We start from the raw sequence: 19,068 nt of genomic DNA, 5'->3' as shown, positions 1-19,068 counted from the left end.
ACCTCTGTATATATATATATGTGTGTGTAAAGAAAAGAAAAGATCAAATATGTAAAAAAATTACAAATACAAATACAAAATACAAATACAAAAAGCAACACATAGGCTAGGTGTTATAAAAAAATACAAAACATATAAGACCAACCACAGACCTCCTTATAACAATGTAAAAACGTTATTTGATTAAGTAATTTTGAATCATTCATTAATACCAATCAAACGCAAGTATTTATATTTTTTTTTAAAGAAAGAAAATGTTAGATGTGCTTTGTATTGTAACATGATTAAGGCGGGGCTATGACGACTCGCGATCCACACCTTTCATCTTGGCACACGGCGATCTGTGATAGGTGCACATAATCCTTCTTTAATTCTGATTGGCTGTTCACGGGAGGAGGCGGGACTTCAGCGCTCAGCTGCAGCATCGCTCACAGAATGAACTAGAAGAGCGAGCGGGGCCGGAGGTGGAGGTGTTTAATACAGCGATATCACGGCTCTTACACACACCCTGAAGACGGGTTTCCGTGGGAAAGATTTGGAGGCTGTTTACCACCCAAGCGCAACCGTGTGAAGTGAGTATACAGAATATAAAACATGAAAGCATCTTGCGTCAGTATTCAGATGAAAGAGCTGGTGAATGCAACAATGTTTCAGTCTGGTCGCGTCGCCGGAGAGACATTGTTGTAATTTGAGCACAAATATAGTGTTGGCGAGCAATGCAATGAACGACATCGTTGGTTTTAAGAGTTGAGCTGTTATGTTGCATGAATATATGAACTCTCAGTCAGTCAGTGGCCTACATTCATGCAGCATCAGCATCACTCGACTGAAGATGAGCTCAATCAAACCGGAAGAGGAACTGATGCTCTAGGATTCAGTGCAGAAGAGTCAGCCAATCTAACGATTAAACATCTAATATATAAACGTGTTTAGAAAAGCTGTTCTTAAAGCTGAGACTGCCTTGCACATATGATAATATGGTTATTATGTTATGTCATATTAGAAATATTATCCTTATATTGTAATTATTACAAGCTCAAGTTGTAATAGCTGCCCAACCCTGTTTAACTGAATACATGACATCAGCTGCTATATTATATCTGTGTATCACTGTCATATGGACGTCAAAAACACACTCATCTCTGGCTGAGAAAAGAATACTTCTTAAATTGCTACATGGAAACAATAATTTTTTTGGAAAGCTGCTTTGAAATTTATATGAATTGTGAATAGGGCTGTGAAACGATTCATCGCGATAAATCGCGCACCAAAATAAAAGTTTGTGTTTACATAATATGTGTGTGTGTACTTAGTATAATTATTTTGTATATATAAATACACACACATATGTGCATGTACAGTATATACTGTATATATATATAATTTATACTATATATAAATATAATTACTTTATATATAAATGACACATTTCTCTTCTATTTTTATATATATATATATATATATATATATATATATACACACACACACACATGCATGTGTGTGTATTTATATATACAAAATAATTATACAAAGAACACACACATATATTTTGTTACAATAATCACTTTAAGACCGGCCGCTGCTGACAGAGACGCCGCTGCTGTGTGTATCTCACACACGTCTCATTTTCTCACAACTATTTACGTTCATTTAAGACTTTATTGAACTCATTTGAGACCGCTCTTATGAGGAGACTCTACAAAACGGACATTTTGGCATAACTGTATGTGTTATTATTCGTTCCAGTGCAAAAAGAACTTGATACCGGCGTGCGTCACATAAACAGGACATTCACTGTCAGTGCGGTTTCTTTTGATTTGTTGCGTTTGAATGGTTTAACAAAACTAAAGACTCAGAACTCCAAAACTATAGCAGGGAGAGTCAAAAGGTAGGCATCTATAGAACACTTTTCAAATTTTTAGATAATATAAATTACATAACATTTGGACATTTTCATGCTGAGAAACTGCTTATAAAAGACAAAAAATATATATAATTTTTATTATGATTTTGCATATCTTTCTTGTTTGACATGCAATAACTCGGGAAGGAAATACGGGAAAATCGGCCGATAGTACCGATATGGTGGCCAATATATCGTGCATCTCTATTTAAAACACATGCAGATAATAAACTTGAAATGATGATTAAGAACTGCAATATCACGTGAGCATGAGTTTATAATCAAAACCAAACAGATGTTTTAGTTTTTGGCAGATTATCCGATGCATAAGCTGTAAAGGCTCCGCCCTCTTCTTGATAGGTGGGCGGAGCAGCTGCTCATTTGCATTTAAAGATACATGCACAAAATCAGCATGTTTTTGCTTCCACTCTAAAATGGGCATTTACATGGTGTAACAAATGATCTGGGGAGGATTTTGAGCTGAAACTTCACAGACACATTCTGGGGACACCTGAGACTTATTACATCTGGTAAAAAGCGGCATAATAGGTCCCCTTTAAAAGCCCTTATCCAGTAAACACACACTACTGAAAACGTCATGGAGGAGCTGGAACCTTTGTGTGCAAAACATTAAAACAAAGTACCATGAATAACTCTTACCATGAGATGAATGATTCTGAACACCAGCTTCCATAAAGCCCTTGAAGATATGCTTTTCTCCATGAGCTTATGTAATGCAGCAGCGTGTGTGTGTGTGTGTGCAGGTCAGGATGTGGTGGTCCTGGCCCCTGGTGTCGGTGCTGGTGCTCTGCTCTCTGCTGTCGGTGGGGACCGTGAGAACCGCTCCCTGTCAGACCTGCCGCAAACTCACTGAGCGCTTCATCCAGGTGTGTGTGTGACTGTAATCTGACTGTAACTCACTGAGCGCTTCATCCAGGTGTGTGTGTGACTGTAATCTGACTGTAACTCATAGAGCGCTTCATCCAGGTGTGTGTGTGACTGTAATCTGACTAACTCACTGAGCGCTTCATCCAGGTGTGTGTGTGACTGTAATCTGACTGTAACTCATAGAGCGCTTCATCCAGGTGTGTGTGTGACTGTCATTTGACTGTAACTCACAGAGCGCTTCATCCAGGTGTGTGTGTGTGTGACTGTCATCTGACTGTAACTCACTGAGCGCTTCATCCAGGTGTGTGTGACTGTCATCTGACTGTAACTCACTGAGCGCTTCATCCAGGTGTGTGTGTGTGTGACTGTCATCTGACTGTAACTCACTGAGCGCTTCATCCAGGTGTGTGTGTGACTGTAATCTGACTGTAACTCATAGAGCGCTTCATCCAGGTGTGTGTGACTGTCATCTGACTGTAACTCACTGAGAGCTTCATCCAGGTGTGTGTGACTGTCATCTGACTGTAACTCACTGAGAGCTTCATCCAGGTGTGTGTGTGACTGTAATCTGACTAACTCACTGAGCGCTTCATCCAGGTGTGTGTGTGACTGTAATCTGACTGTAACTCATAGAGCGCTTCATCCAGGTGTGTGTGTGACTGTCATTTGACTGTAACTCACTGAGCGCTTCATCCAGGTGTGTGTGTGTGTGACTGTCATCTGACTGTAACTCACTGAGCGCTTCATCCAGGTGTGTGTGTGACTGTAATCTGACTGTAACTCATAGAGCGCTTCATCCAGGTGTGTGTGACTGTCATCTGACTGTAACTCACTGAGAGCTTCATCCAGGTGTGTGTGACTGTCATCTGACTGTAACTCACTGAGAGCTTCATCCAGGTGTGTGTGTGACTGTAATCTGACTGTAACTCACCGAGCGCTTCATCCAGGTGTGTGTGAGACTGTCATCTGACTGTAACTCACTGAGCGCTTCATCCAGGTGTGTGTGACTGTCATCTGACTGTAACTCACTGAGCGCTTCATCCAGGTGTGTGTGACTGTCATCTGACTGTAACTCACTGAGAGCTTCATCCAGGTGTGTGTGACTGTCATCTGACTGTAACTCACTGAGAGCTTCATCCAGGTGTGTGTGTGACTGTCATCTGACTGTAACTCACTGAGCGCTTCATCCAGGTGTGTGTGTGACTGTCATCTGACTGTAACTCACTGAGCGCTTCATCCAGGTGTGTGTGTGACTGTCATCTGACTGTAACTCACCGAGCGCTTCATCCAGGTGTGTGTGTGACTGTCATCTGACTGTAACTCACTGAGCGCTTCATCCAGGTGTGTGTGACTGTCATCTGACTGTAACTCACTGAGCGCTTCATCCAGGTGTGTGTGACTGTCATCTGACTGTAACTCACCGAGCGCTTCATCCAGGTGTGTGTGTGTGTGTGTGTGACTGTCATCTGACTGTAACTCACTGAGCGCTTCATCCAGGTGTGTGTGTGACTGTCATCTGACTGTAACTCACCGAGCGCTTCATCCAGGTGTGTGTGTGACTGTCATCTGACTGTAACTCACCGAGCGCTTCATCCAGGTGTGTGTGTGACTGTCATCTGACTGTAACTCACTGAGCGCTTCATCCAGGTGTGTGTGACTGTCATCTGACTGTAACTCACAGAGCGCTTCATCCAGGTGTGTGTGTGACTGTCATCTGACTGTAACTCACCGAGCGCTTCATCCAGGTGTGTGTGTGACTGTCATCTGACTGTAACTCACAGAGCGCTTCATCCAGGTGTGTGTGTGACTGTCATCTGACTGTAACTCACCGAGCGCTTCATCCAGGTGTGTGTGTGACTGTCATCTGACTGTAACTCACCGAGCGCTTCATCCAGGTGTGTGTGTGACTGTCATCTGACTGTAACTCACTGAGCGCTTCATCCAGGTGTGTGTGTGACTGTCATCTGACTGTAACTCACCGAGCGCTTCATCCAGGTGTGTGTGACTGTCATCTGACTGTAACTCACTGAGCGCTTCATCCAGGTGTGTGTGTGACTGTCATCTGACTGTAACTCACCGAGCGCTTCATCCAGGTGTGTGTGACTGTCATCTGACTGTAACTCACTGAGCGCTTCATCCAGGTGTGTGTGTGACTGTCATCTGACTGTAACTCACAGAGCGCTTCATCCAGGTGTGTGTGTGACTGTCATCTGACTGTAACTCACCGAGCGCTTCATCCAGGTGTGTGTGACTGTCATCTGACTGTAACTCACTGAGCGCTTCATCCAGGTGTGTGTGTGACTGTCATCTGACTATAACTCACCGAGCGCTTCATCCAGGTGTGTGTGACTGTCATCTGACTGTAACTCACTGAGCGCTTCATCCAGGTGTGTGTGAATGTCATCTGACTGTAACTCACCGAGCGCTTCATCCAGGTGTGTGTGTGACTGTCATCTGACTGTAACTCACTGAGCGCTTCATCCAGGTGTGTGTGTGACTGTCATCTGACTGTAACTCACAGAGCGCGTCATCCAGGTGTGTGTGACTGTCATCTGACTGTAACTCACCGAGCGCTTCATCCAGGTGTGTGTGTGACTGTCATCTGACTGTAACTCACTGAGCGCTTCATCCAGGTGTGTGTGTGACTGTCATCTGACTGTAACTCACCGAGCGCTTCATCCAGGTGTGTGTGACTGTCATCTGACTGTAACTCACTGAGAGCTTCATCCAGGTGTGTGTGACTGTCATCTGACTGTAACTCACTGAGCGCTTCATCCAGGTGTGTGTGACTGTCATCTGACTGTAACTCACTGAGCGCTTCATCCAGGTGTGTGTGTGTGTGTGACTGTCATCTGACTGTAACTCACTGAGCGCTTCATCCAGGTGTGTGTGTGACTGTCATCTGACTGTAACTCACTGAGCGCTTCATCCAGGTGTGTGTGTGTGTGTGACTGTCATCTGACTGTAACTCACTGAGCGCTTCATCCAGGTGTGTGTGACTGTCATCTGACTGTAACTCACTGAGCGCTTCATCCAGGTGTGTGAGGCTGTCATCTGACTGTAACTCACCGAGCGCTTCATCCAGGTGTGTGTGTGACTGTCATCTGACTGTAACTCACTGAGCGCTTCATCCAGGTGTGTGAGGCTGTCATCTGACTGTAACTCACCGAGCGCTTCATCCAGGTGTGTGAGGCTGTCATCTGACTGTAACTCACCGAGCGCTTCATCCAGGTGTGTGAGGCTGTCATCTGACTGTAACTCACTGAGCGCTTCATCCAGGTGTGTGAGGCTGTCATCTGACTGTAACTCACAGAGCGCTTCATCCAGGTGTGTGTGAGACTGTCATCTGACTGTAACTCACTGAGCGCTTCATCCAGGTGTGTGTGTGACTGTCATCTGACTGTAACTCACTGAGCGCTTCATCCAGGTGTGTGTGTGACTGTCATCTGACTGTAACTCACTGAGCGCTTCATCCAGGTGTGTGTGTGACTGTCATCTGACTGTAACTCACTGAGCGCTTCATCCAGGTGTGTGTGACTGTCATCTGACTGTAACTCACTGAGCGCTTCATCCAGGTGTGTGTGTGTGTGTGTGACTGTCATCTGACTGTAACTCACTGAGCGCTTCATCCAGGTGTGTGTGTGACTGTCATCTGACTGTAACTCACTGAGCGCTTCATCCAGGTGTGTGTGACTGTCATCTGACTGTAACTCACTGAGCGCTTCATCCAGGTGTGTGTGTGTGTGTGACTGTCATCTGACTGTAACTCACTGAGCGCTTCATCCAGGTGTGTGTGTGTGTGTGACTGTCATCTGACTGTAACTCACTGAGCGCTTCATCCAGGTGTGTGTGTGACTGTCATCTGACTGTAACTCACTGAGCGCTTCATCCAGGTGTGTGTGTGACTGTCATCTGACTGTAACTCACTGAGCGCTTCATCCAGGTGTGTGTGTGACTGTCATCTGACTGTAACTCACCGAGCGCTTCATCCAGGTGTGTGTGTGACTGTCATCTGACTGTAACTCACAGAGCGCTTCATCCAGGTGTGTGTGTGACTGTCATCTGACTGTAACTCACTGAGCGCTTCATCCAGGTGTGTGTGACTGTCATCTGACTGTAACTCACAGAGCGCTTCATCCAGGTGTGTGTGACTGTCATCTGACTGTAACTCACTGAGCGCTTCATCCAGGTGTGTGTGACTGTCATCTGACTGTAACTCACTGAGCGCTTCATCCAGGTGTGTGTGACTGTCATCTGACTGTAACTCACTGAGCGCTTCATCCAGGTGTGTGTGACTGTCATCTGACTGTAACTCACCGAGCGCTTCATCCAGGTGTGTGTGTGTGTGTGACTGTCATCTGACTGTAACTCACTGAGCGCTTCATCCAGGTGTGTGTGACTGTCATCTGACTGTAACTCACTGAGCGCTTCATCCAGGTGTGTGTGTGACTGTCATCTGACTGTAACTCACTGACCGCTTCATTCAGGTGTGTGTGTGGGACTGTCATCTGACTCACCGAGCGCTTCATCCAGGTGTGTGTGTGACTGTCATCTGACTGTAACTCACTGAGCGCTTCATCCAGGTGTGTGTGACTGTCATCTGTCTGAAACTTCCCAGCAAGCAATAGCCGTCATTTCACCGTCTCGGTTAACTATGTACACCCAATATAGTCCGGCTATGAGTAACACACTTCTAGCCAAAATAACCTTGAATTTGGTTACATGTCGTTTTTGCCAAAATAACCTGCGAGATGTTTGATATTCCATCATGGAAGCAAAGTCAACAGTGATTACAAGGTGTCTGGTTTCATTTCTTTATCTAATTGATGACTCGTCTGTTCTTGGGCGATGGTTTAGACGTCTATTAAATTTTCACTGACAGCCCAAATTTTGCCTTGTTTTAGCCTAGCCGTCTGGCTGTGTTTGGACGCTATTAGACGTCTTTTAAATGCAAAATTGCTTGCTGGGTTACTTCAGGCAGAGGAAAGACATTTATAATTCAGGTTCATTTTATATATATATATATATATATATATATATATATATATATATATATAATATAAAGTGAAATAGGTATGTGTACATCTTAAACGTGAAATGGGCTCAGGACAACAAAACAACAATACACGGAAAAGATACAGTAGTGGCCAAAACTGATGTCCAGCCTAGGAAAATTAACATCTTCTTCACCCTTTATTTAATATTATGAAAAGTGTGTTAAAGAAATTGTATGCATAGTAGGGGTGTAACGGCTCCGAGGCTGCTAAAATTTGGCATTATCAGGACCCACAAATATTCCCCTATTGCGTTATTATACATTATATTCAACATTATATATAGCAGTTTAATACACGGCTCTGTGGAATGCTTGATTCTGATTGGTCAATCACACATCCAGAGGTATATTATTCCCAGATAACAACAGAAAACAGAAACACCGGCTCATCGGGGTCACTGAAGCCAGCAGCGCTATACAGTCACTAGGAATGGTTTTTCCTCGTGGAAGTTTTGCATTTGCTAATAAAATATTAAAACTCAGTCGAATCAATATTTAGTGTACAGTTATTTAATTAAGCCATCCAGTATCGTGGACTCGCTCTCTCGTTTCATACAAACGCAGTGGCTGCCATTTTGTGACTCTTGTTTTGTACACTGTTGGATTATGAGATACAAACAGGTACGAGTTTAAAAGTTTAATCTGAAATCAATATCTCTAATCTCCATAACTATTGATGTGGTGAAATGCTGTGTAATAAGTGATATGACTGTATACCGTATCTCTTAAATGTCTGTCTAGTTTGATCTCGCTGATGAAACTGCTCTCTCCGCGGAAGCTTTGCGTTTAAAGAGCTAATAAAATATTTCAACTCAAATCAATATTTTGTCTTATTATTAACTTGTGGAAGTAGCCGTGTAAGAAGCGGGATAATGTACATCCAGCCGTGTGTGTGTGTGTTATCTCAGAATAAACCCCTTCAGGTGTGTGTGTGTGTGTGTGTGTGTGTTATCTCAGAATAAACCCCTTCAGGTGTGTGTGTGTGTGTGTGTGTGTGTGTGTGTGTTATCTCAGAATAAACCCCTTCAGGTGTGTGTGTGTGTGTGTGTGTGTGTGTGTGTGTGTTATCTCAGAATAAACCCCTTCAGGTGTGTGTGTGTGTGTGTGTGTGTGTGTGTGTGTGTGTGTGTGTGTGTGTTATCTCAGAATAAACCCCTTCAGGCTGATGAAGACCTGATCCTGATCACCGTCGGGTTTATTCTGAGATAACAACCGGCTGGATGTACATTATCCCTTACATAATGTAGTACTGACACTACAACTCTGACACTAAAACTTACTGTTTTTCTCACACAGTAATTTCTTTTTTTGTGAATTATAAAATATGTCGTGTATATATAAATATATATATTGCTGTTTGCAATGCTTCATGGGATTGTAGTTCTTTCTCTCACTAAAGTCGTTAAGTTCACAGTGTTGTACCTTTGTGTATTTTGGTCAATTTTCAAATAACTTTTTAGCTTCAAACTAAAGTTTGTAGTGTTGTGAGATTGGTTTGGTTCATGGCTTGTTACGCTTTAATGAAAACTTTAAAATACTATTATGAACACATGCAAAAACAAGAGTCTGTAATCTAATGATGCAGCTTTTTTAGTAAACATTAAAATCATCAAAATCACACATTTGCTTAATCTCACCTTTAAAATCTTTGCAAATATATTGGCCAGCCTGATTGAGCATGTGTGTAATTTATGCATCATTTTCTGAACCGAGTGATACGGCCCGTTCACACAAAGAATATGAACTATAACTTTAGCTATAAAGTGTATGACTGTTGTTTCAGGGCTTGGAGCGAACAGCCAATAAGAATTTTGGAGGAGGGAATACGGCTTGGGAAGAGGAGAAACTGGCCAAATACACACGCAGGTAAAGATGTTTCTCCAAATATACACGTTTCTCATCATGCTGTAAGAGGAACGGGTGCTTGTTTCAGAACAGAGGTTTGACGAATAAGATCAAAATGTTCGGCTCGCAGCCTTTATCTAAAAGTGTGTGTGTGTGTCTGCAGTGAGACGCGTCTGTTGGAGATTGTAGAGGCGGCGTGTGACAAATCTGACTTTGAATGCAACCGGCTGCTGGAGCAGATCGAGGACCAGGTGGAGACGTGGTGGTTTCACAGGTGAGAGTGTGTGTGTGTGTGTTTGTGCAAAACAGGGTTAACTCACCGTCACATAAAGCCCAAACTCTCGGTTGATTAACTCGTGGATTTCGGTTCCAGACCACTTGTCGACTTCATCTGCAAATCATCTGCTTGTAGCTGTGAGTTGTGGAAAGTGTCTATGAGAAAGTGTGTGTGTGTGTGTGTGTGTGTGAGGTTACAGACAGCAAGAGTCTCCAGACCTGTTCGAATGGCTGTGCATCGAGGAGCTCCGACTGTGCTGTCCGTCTGGACACTACGGGCCTGAATGTGCAGGTGAACACACACACACATGTGCACACACACACGTGCATGCAAACTTACACTCACTCATTTACTCACTCACACACGCGCAAACTCACTCACTCACACGCACGCACGCACACACACATGTACACATACATATGTGCACACACACACACACACACACACACACACGCGCATGCAAACTTACACTCACTCATTTACTCACTCACACACGCGCAAACTCACTCACTCACTCACACGCACGCACGCACACACACATGCACACATACATATGTGCACACAAACACACACACACAGGCGCACGCACATGCACACACATGCATGCACACACACATGCATACAAACACGCACACACTCGCACACACACATACTGTATGCAATCAAACACACACATGCGCACACACACATTGCTGATTGATTGATTAATGGAAAGTCTTAATCAAAGTAATCTTTTTTTCACAATCACATCCTGATCTGAGATGCAGCTGTAGATGTAGATGTAGATTGTTGCACATTTAAATGCCAAATGAAAATAAATGATTATTATTACTACTACTATAACCAAGCTAACAGAAATATGTTATTAGAATGTTTAGGTAAAATTCCAATTTAGTTATAGAAATGTTATTTCTGAATGTTCAGATGTTTTAAATGCTTTAAAACGTTTTATTTCTTGGTTATGAAGATGAACATTCAACTAAAATATTTCAGGAAAAAAAGAGTTCCATGAACGATATATAAATAACTCTATTGTCTTCTGTAGAGCTTATAGGTAAAACTGAATTTGTTTCATAATCGATGAATTTTACAGCATTAACCCTTATTTTCCCTGTTTATCACTGTAAAGAGTCTCTGAAATAATCTGTATTGTAAGCGCTATAGAAATAAACGTACCTTGACTCTGAAATATTGGCCCCAGGCCATGTAATGTGAGAATCTCTGCCTTACGGCAATCAGATAATATAATATTTGCTCAAATGCACCAACCCGGTTGATCAGCTTTCCCATATTTTCCACAGAAACAGTGTTTGGGTTTATATTGACTCCTAAAGATACAGTTATGCTTCATGCTTGCCTGTGCCTGTATTGTAGTATTTGTCACGTCAAACACACAAATATCAATAGAGAAGCCTGTTCTTATACTTAATGCTCTGTGTGTGTGTGTGTGTGTGTGTGTCTGTGTTTCTGTCTGTGTGCGTTAATGTGCGTGTGCGTATGTGTGTAAATGTGCATGTGTTCATGCGACTGTGTGCATGCAATCATGTGTGTGTGTGTGTGTGTGTGCGTGTGTGTGTGCCCGTGTGTGTGTAGAGTGCCCCTCCGGCCCTGCAGGAGTGTGTGGAGGTCTGGGCCGCTGTGAAGGTGAAGGCACGCGTCTGGGAGACGGGGAGTGTGTGTGTGACCCGGGATACTCCGGCGCTCTGTGTCAGGACTGTGCCGACGGATACTACCGGGAGAAGAGCTCCAATCACACGCAGCCGCCCTGCTCAGGTGACCAGGCTCTCGAGGGACGGGAGAAAACGCAACTCATGAATGAGGAGATTAATTGTATGATCTGTCTTTTTTGTGGCAGCTTGCCATTATTCCTGTAAGAAGTGTAAAGGTCCTCAAGACAACAGATGTCAGGACTGTAAGCCTGGATGGATCCTTCACAGCAACAAGTGTGTGGGTGAGTTACACACTACAGCCTCAGACATCTGAGGCCTTCTCCACACTAATACCTTCCCTTTCGAACGGTCTGTCATATTGCGTCTGCAGACACGATGGTGAAACTCCTTTTTCTCTGAATACTGAAGCCATTTATAAAGTCACGCAGTGCTACAGCACAGCCTTAACAATGCAGAGACTACTCGCACGCTATTGGCTGGTCAGTGGGAACTGCACGAACCAATGGCGGAGCGGCGTAACTGCGCAAACCAATCGGTGCACAGCCCGCCGATCTGAGCGCAGAGCCCACCAGAAGGGGTGGGGCAACTACCTATAAAAGCAGCTCATTTCGCCATATTATTCAGATTTAATCTCCTTCAGCGACGATCTCCGGACCTCGCACAGGAAAACAGAACCAGCAGCGGAACAGAGAGCAAGCCAGCAAACTGCAGCAGATCCAGCATGCTCTCCACCCAGCTGATCAATGCGTGGCGAGCTCTCGCGCTGGTTCCCTGCACTCTCTGGCAAGCGCCTAAAAGGCAAATTTCGATCTAAAAGAGCAGCAATGTTGATGCAAATGTCGCGCCACGGATGTGGCACATGCAGAGCACCTCTGCATGATGAGGACAGGCACAGCGAGAGAATGCCTCACGTAGGGGTGGGCGATATGGCAAAAATATCATATCACCATTTTTTTCAGGAAAATCACGATTCACGATTTTAGCACGATTCTTTTTTCTGTTGGTTTTACTATTTTGTGACTGAGCATTACAGCCAAACTAATGTCCATATTTTAAAAACAAAGCCTTAGGTAACAAAATATAAAATACAAAACAATCGCAGACAGGGGCGAAGATAAAACATTTTGTCATTATTTTCTTTGTTATTAAATATTAAGATCAAAGATACACATTACACACACACAACTTAATATACAAATGAAATAAACAGTGCTTTGTTTCCAGCTACAGTGGGTGTATTTAACAGTAGCATTGAAGAAAGTAATTAAATAAACAAATATGAAAATAAAACAAAACATAGACTTCACTGTATAAATTATACATTGATACTTATTAAAGCTACTATTAAAGTTATCAGTCAAGAGCAGTGAGTGATTTTCTCTTTGCATTTTGTTGTTTTATTAACAATAAAGGGATAGTTCTCCTAAAAATTCAAATTGTCATAATTTACTCTCTCAAGTTGTTTTAAACTCGAATAAGTTTCTTTCTTCTGTTGAAAATAAAAGTTATTTGGAAGAATGTGGGTAACCAAACAGTTGATGTACCCCAGTGACTTCCATAGTATATTTTTCTCCTATGGTCCTAAGTCAATGGGGACCAGCTACTGTTTGGATAGCCACATTCTTCAAAATATTAATATTACAAAAATATTACAAAATATTAGAAGGAAATTAATATAGGTTTGGAACAACATTAGAGTGCGTAAATAATGAGAATTTTTATTTTTGGGTGAACTATCCCTTTAAGGACAAGCGGCAGCGTTTACACTATTACTACTGTCTCTTTAAGAGCTGCACTCGACGCGTCTAATATACACTCATTTGACAAGCAGATTTTCTCTCAATTTTCTCAAGTTTGCTTTCACTTTAGACATAACCGACTTTGTTTATGTAGACCTTGTGTGTATTTGATAGTATTAGCACAATAAGACTCGAAAGATAACTTGGTCCAGTATCCAGGCGCTGGTAGACAGGCTTTTAGTGCATGTGAGCTTCACATGTACGCGCTGAGAAACGCACACGTTAGAGCGCATCAGCACACAAATTAAATGTTTAGGCATTAAAGCACATGCAGATTATGAACTTTTGTGAACTGCTGTGTCCCGTTCCGCTGCGTTAACATTTTATGTGAATATACGTCGCGTTGTTCAGTATGTTGGGACAGAGGCGCCAGAACAGATATAATCCACGATACTACGATATTTCTTCAAAAGCAGATCGTGGAGACATTTTAATCGTCCACGATCAAAAATCGTCATATCGCACACCCCTAGCCTCACTCATCTCTTGTCTCTCGGATTGTGTTCTTTTCAGAGTGTGGCTTCACCACCCATGAGCCTCGGAGATAGAAACAGCGGGGCCAGAGGGCTGAGCAACTGGATGTGAGTGAGCTCACGCTGGCTGAGCCCCGCATGCCTCACTTTCTCCTGAGAGAGAGAGATATCACCTGTGCTTTTAACCCGTTCAGACCAGCGGCCCTCATTTGAAACGAGTGGTCTTATCTCGTTCGGCGGATCTTCACGATGACTCCATGTCATTGGATCTCCTTCCTCCTTCCACGAGTGGCCCAGCCACCTCCTTTATGCTTTTCCCCCGGCCCCTCTCTGGCGAACCCAACCTTGGTTCCCCGAGTTGATTCAGCAGCTCAAAGCAGCCCCATGGCCGATACCCCTGAGGAAAGACCTCCTTTCCCAGGGGAACAGGACTATTTGGCACCCCCGTAGCAAACTATGGGCCCTCCATGTGTAGCCCCTCGACGGGAGCTTACGGACGGCCCAGCGAGAGTCCTAAGCACCATTTGTGAGGCTAGAGCTCCGTCCACGAGACGCCTCTATGCCCTTATTGGTCTTTGTTCTCCAGCTGGTGCTCAGGCCTGAACCAGGACCCTGCATTATGCAAAGTACCACTGGTACTTTCATTTCTTCAAGAGCTACTGGATGCGGGCCATACCCCATCCACGCTCAAAGTCTACCAGTCGGCCATTGCAGCTTTCCATGCCCCAGTGGCCGGCCAGTCGTTAGGGAACAGCGACATGATTGTTCGCTTCCAGAGGGGAGCAAGGAGGCTCAACCCGCCACACCCCCCTACAGTGCCCTCCTGGGACCTATCACCGGTCCTTAGGGCCCTCCAAGGGCCTCCTTTCGAGCCGGTACAGTCGGCCAAATTGAAGCCACTCTCGCTCAAGATTGCATTACTGCTAGCCTTAGCATCAGTCAAGCGAGTAGTGGACCTCCAAGCACTCTCTGTGAGCGCTTCCTGCCTTTAGTTTGGACCAGGCGACTCTTAAGTCGTCCCCAAGGCATGGCTATGTGCCCAAAGTGCTTTCAACTCCGTTCAAAAAGCGAACGGAGACGAACGAAGAAAAAAAAAATATACAAAGTTGAAATAAATGCAAAAGTTTCTGACAGCACTTCAGTAAAGACACCACATACCCGTGCATTATCTACATGACTCAAGCATTAATATAAATGAAAGCTATTTCCTTCAAGCAAATATGTTTCATTATATTAGATATTATAAAATATATTTTTTGTCAATATTGCATATTACACACAACTAACATGAGGGTGATTATTAGTAAATAATGATCTTATCATTTTCAGCTGAACAAGATGTTTCATATAAGCTGCATTCTGCCTTCTGTCACCAGTTTACCACATCAGTCCCAGCTCTTTATCCCTGTGTGTGTGTGTGTGTGTGTGTGTTTCTGCAGATGTGGACGAGTGCGGCACTGAGTTGGCTCGCTGTCCTTCGAACACGTATTGCTTCAACACCGACGGCTCTTATGAATGCAGAGGTCAGTGTCACACTAACACTCAGTGATGCAGGGGTGTGTTTGCGTGTGCACTGATGAGTGTGTGTGTAGGTTGTGATCAGGCGTGTGTGGGCTGCATGGGGAGCGGACCGGCTCGCTGTAAGAAGTGCTCTCGAGGCTTCAGAATCACTGGGGCAAAGTGCCTAGGTAAGACTTTTACCAAGCGGATTTCGATTCGATGCTTCTGTTGACATGATGTTTGATCAGATGATGAAAATCTCTCGTCAGACATCGATGAGTGTGCGGAGAGAGCCATCGCCTGCCCTGGACTCAATGAAGCGTGTGTTAATGAGGAGGGCTCGTTCCGCTGCGAGTGTGCCGAGGGATTCATCCGACGGGAAAGCATTTGTGTGGAGAATCTGCCACCTAGTGAGTGCAACACACACTCAATCCCAGTGTCCTAAGGCCATTCAGTTGAGAAAGTAAATGCATGTGTGTCAGTGTCAGTATATTGGGTCCGTGCATTCGCTCTTAAAGTGACAGCGGCCTAATATTCCTGCTGTCTGTTTTTAAAGTTAATCAAACAACAAAGGACTGAGAAAAATCACTCACTGCTTTAATGAGGATTAATTAATAAGGATGTTTAATTTATGCAGTGAAGACTATCCAGTGTTATTTTACATTTGCTTACCTACTGTACCTGAAAACTACTGCCTGAAAAACCTGAACAGCACTGTTTATTTCATTTGTATCTTTATTATATTGTATTTATTTGTGCTTTTGCTTGTGATTTGATATTTGTTCTTATTTTATTACTGAAGGATTACTTGTTTTTAATAATATTTTTGATATATATTAGGCTAGTGGTTTTAGATGTGGTCTTAAAATTGGAATAGAGAATTGTGAATTTTCACTGGTATCTAAAATGTTGGTGTCATTACTGCCTGATTTTGCAAAAACAGTTTAATGGCCAGTAAAAAATATTTATGGCCGGTAAATTTTCTAGAATGGTTGGTCAGTGTGGCAAAAAGTTAGTTTTAGGCCCTTAGTACAAGGAAGCACAATCCTACTTTTGCCTGTTATACACTGCATACAACAAATAGACAAACACCGCATAGACAAATATTTTTGTCTTGTTTCCAGTCCTAATATCTAAAAATTCTTAAAATCAAGAAGCATTTACTTGATAAGTAAAATGACATAAGAAATTATATATTGTTTTAAAAAAAAAAAATCAAAATTGAGTTTTTGCTTAAAATAAGCAAAAGTATCTGCCAATAGGGAACGACTAATATAAATGGAAAACAAGATTTATTTTCCCCATTGGCAGATCATTTTGCTTGTTTTAAGCTCACTTTTTTTTTTTCCGGAAAATAAGAAATAATTTTCCTATGTCATTTTACTTAGGCTATCTAGTAAATGCTTCTTGATTTTAATTTTTTTTAGATATTTGGACTGGAAACAAAAAAAAAATACCAAGAAAGAAAAGCATGTTTTGCAGTGTATAGGATGACTTGTGTGTATAGTGTTTTCCCACTGTTTCAGAAGAGTGTGAGCTGTACAGAAACACACACTCTATAACCTGCTCTGTGTGTGTGTGTGTGTGTGTGTGTGTGTCTCAGCGGGTCCAGAGAAGGGCTTGTTTGATGACATGACGGACGACGAGGTGCTCGTCCTCCAGCAGATGTTCTTCGGTGTGGTGATCTGTGCGCTCGCTACTCTCGCCGCTAAAGGAGACATGGTGTTCACCGCTATCTTCATCGGCGGCGTGGCAGCGATGGCGGGATACTGGCTCTCGGAGAAGGGGGACCGCGTGCTCGACGGCATCCTGAAGGGACGCTGATGATGGAGGGACTCCACAGGGAACGTGAAGCTCCGGGTTCAGTCGTGGCTCGAGGAACGCGTGTCGGGCAGGGACGTTTAGGACGTGCTTCTGGGTAATGATGACGACGCTGCTGCTGAAAAGCTCTTTTACAACACTGTGTTCAACAGTTCAGCTGCTGCTGTGTTTACGAGACAGCGGAGGGATGTGGAGACGTGTGCAAACCCGTTCAGGGAGAAACACTGTACATATGTTGGCATGGACGTATTGGCACAAGGAATAGTTCAGGCTATAATAAACATTTCCTGATTATTTACTCACCCCAAGGCCATCCAAGAAGTGCTGAGTCTTTCCTCAGCCACAGAGAAAGGAAGGTTTTGGAGGAAAACGATCTAATGCGAGTGAATGATGCTCAACCCCAGGGTCTTACTCTAGCAAAACCATCAGTCATTTACAGGAAAAAAATCATATAAATATATATTTTTTTGACTACAAATGTTCGCCTTGGTCCAGCTCTGCGAAGCGCGTCCACGAGTCAGTGGAGTTCATGACCTTTTGCATGACATATGTATGTTGGCAAAGTCACACGTTTGTTAGCATTTGTTTCAGTTTTGTTGCCAAAAATGGTCTTGACTAGCACACTGTTTTCTGTGCTGTACACACACCCAAAGCACTCACAGAACGTGGCTTTAATATGATTTTATACAGTGTGTGTATCAGTATATTAGATCAGTGCAGCTCTTAAAGTGACAGCAGCCTAATATTCCTTCTGTCTCTATAATAACACTAATATTCCTTCTGCCGTCTCATAATAACACTAATCTAACAACAAAAGACAGAGAAAATTCACTCGTTCTTCACAAAATAAATTTTGTAACTAAATTTGTAATGTATATTTTATTTATAAAGTGCAGTTATTTTAAATTTGAACCTGAATATCGCAAAACACTGTAAATTTCAATCGTATCTTTGTTCAGTTGTATTTATTTGTTGCGTTTGCTAATTTATTCTTTTTCTTTTTAATTTATGTTTATAATTTATATTAGTTCGGCTAGTGGTCTTTCTATGGTGTTTTTAAAGCACAGGCAAACGCTCCTTGTGTAAGTGTTCTTTAGCCTGTTGATTTCTGTTCATGATAGTCAGATACAATGACATGTTTTGCAATAAGACTAAATGTGAATATCATCTCACTTAAGGTTTTATTTCCTTATTGGAATCGAAATTAGGAATCAATAAGCAGAATCGGAATCGTTAAGACTGAAACGATACTCAACCCTAGTCCCGTGTGACCTTGCCAACACGCATGAGCTCGTGCTTCACAGAGCTGGACGAAGATGAGCATTTGTAGTCAAAAAGTATATCATTTTTTCCTGAAAAATGACAAATGGTTTGAGGCTGCCTAAATATGAATTTTGGACCGTCAAAAATGTTCTACGTTGAGCGCCGTTCACTTTACGCATTAGATGGAGAAACATCCTGAACCTTCACTTCTCTTCGGCTGAGGAGACTATCTTATATATCTTGGATGGCCCAGGGGTGGGTCAATAATCAGGACATTTATTTTTATTTTTATGAACTATTCCTTATTTACATGTTATTTATATCCCATTTATACATGAATACGCTATTAATTTATAATAATTGCCCCAATGCGTAAAACATGAGGTTTCAGAGGAGATGATGAGTAGAAGCAACATTCCCAAACGCATGAATGCAACACTGTCACAGAAGATGTGCAGTGTGTCTGATCTCCAGTGAGGAGTGTGTGTGTGTGTGTTTTATGGCAAATCATTTGATTCATTTCAGCAGGGTTCCCACATTCTTTGATCAATAAATGTTCATGATCACTAGATA

General features: G+C 42.9%; 2 protein-coding genes across 2 annotated transcripts in view; one reads left to right on the top strand and one right to left on the bottom strand.

Moving 5' to 3' along the window:
- The window catches only part of mbd4 (methyl-CpG binding domain protein 4), a 109,486-nt gene that overhangs the window by 82,161 nt on the left and 8,257 nt on the right, over positions 1–19,068 (bottom strand). The gene's annotated exons all lie outside the window — the stretch shown is intronic.
- On the top strand, positions 63–18,029 carry creld1b (cysteine-rich with EGF-like domains 1b). The gene is made up of 11 exons (XM_082187406.1): positions 63–572; positions 2,668–2,790; positions 9,631–9,713; positions 9,856–9,966; positions 10,169–10,260; positions 11,563–11,742; positions 11,825–11,920; positions 15,351–15,434; positions 15,504–15,599; positions 15,681–15,821; positions 17,015–18,029. The coding sequence occupies exons 2-11, from the start codon at positions 2,674–2,676 to the stop codon at positions 17,233–17,235; spliced, it is 1,221 nt and encodes a 406-aa protein (XP_082043532.1). The 5' UTR covers positions 63–572; positions 2,668–2,673; the 3' UTR covers positions 17,236–18,029.

This window comes from Leuciscus leuciscus, assembly GCF_965113295.1.
Source record: "Leuciscus leuciscus genome assembly, chromosome: 13".
Classification (NCBI taxonomy): domain Eukaryota; kingdom Metazoa; phylum Chordata; class Actinopteri; order Cypriniformes; family Leuciscidae; genus Leuciscus; species Leuciscus leuciscus.
Note: the sequence above shows the minus strand (reverse complement) of the source record. Positions and strands in the feature narration are given on the sequence as shown.

Bases quoted from the DNA above. Each gene is read 5' to 3' on its own strand.
- creld1b (XM_082187406.1), top strand. From the start codon at position 2,674: ATGTGGTGGTCCTGGCCCCTGGTGTCGGTGCTGGTGCTCTGCTCTCTG. The intron at 11,743-11,824 runs GTGACCAGGCTC...TTTTTGTGGCAG, and splicing joins CACGCAGCCGCCCTGCTCAG to CTTGCCATTATTCCTGTAAG. The intron at 15,822-17,014 runs GTGAGTGCAACA...TGTGTGTCTCAG, and splicing joins TGTGGAGAATCTGCCACCTA to CGGGTCCAGAGAAGGGCTTG.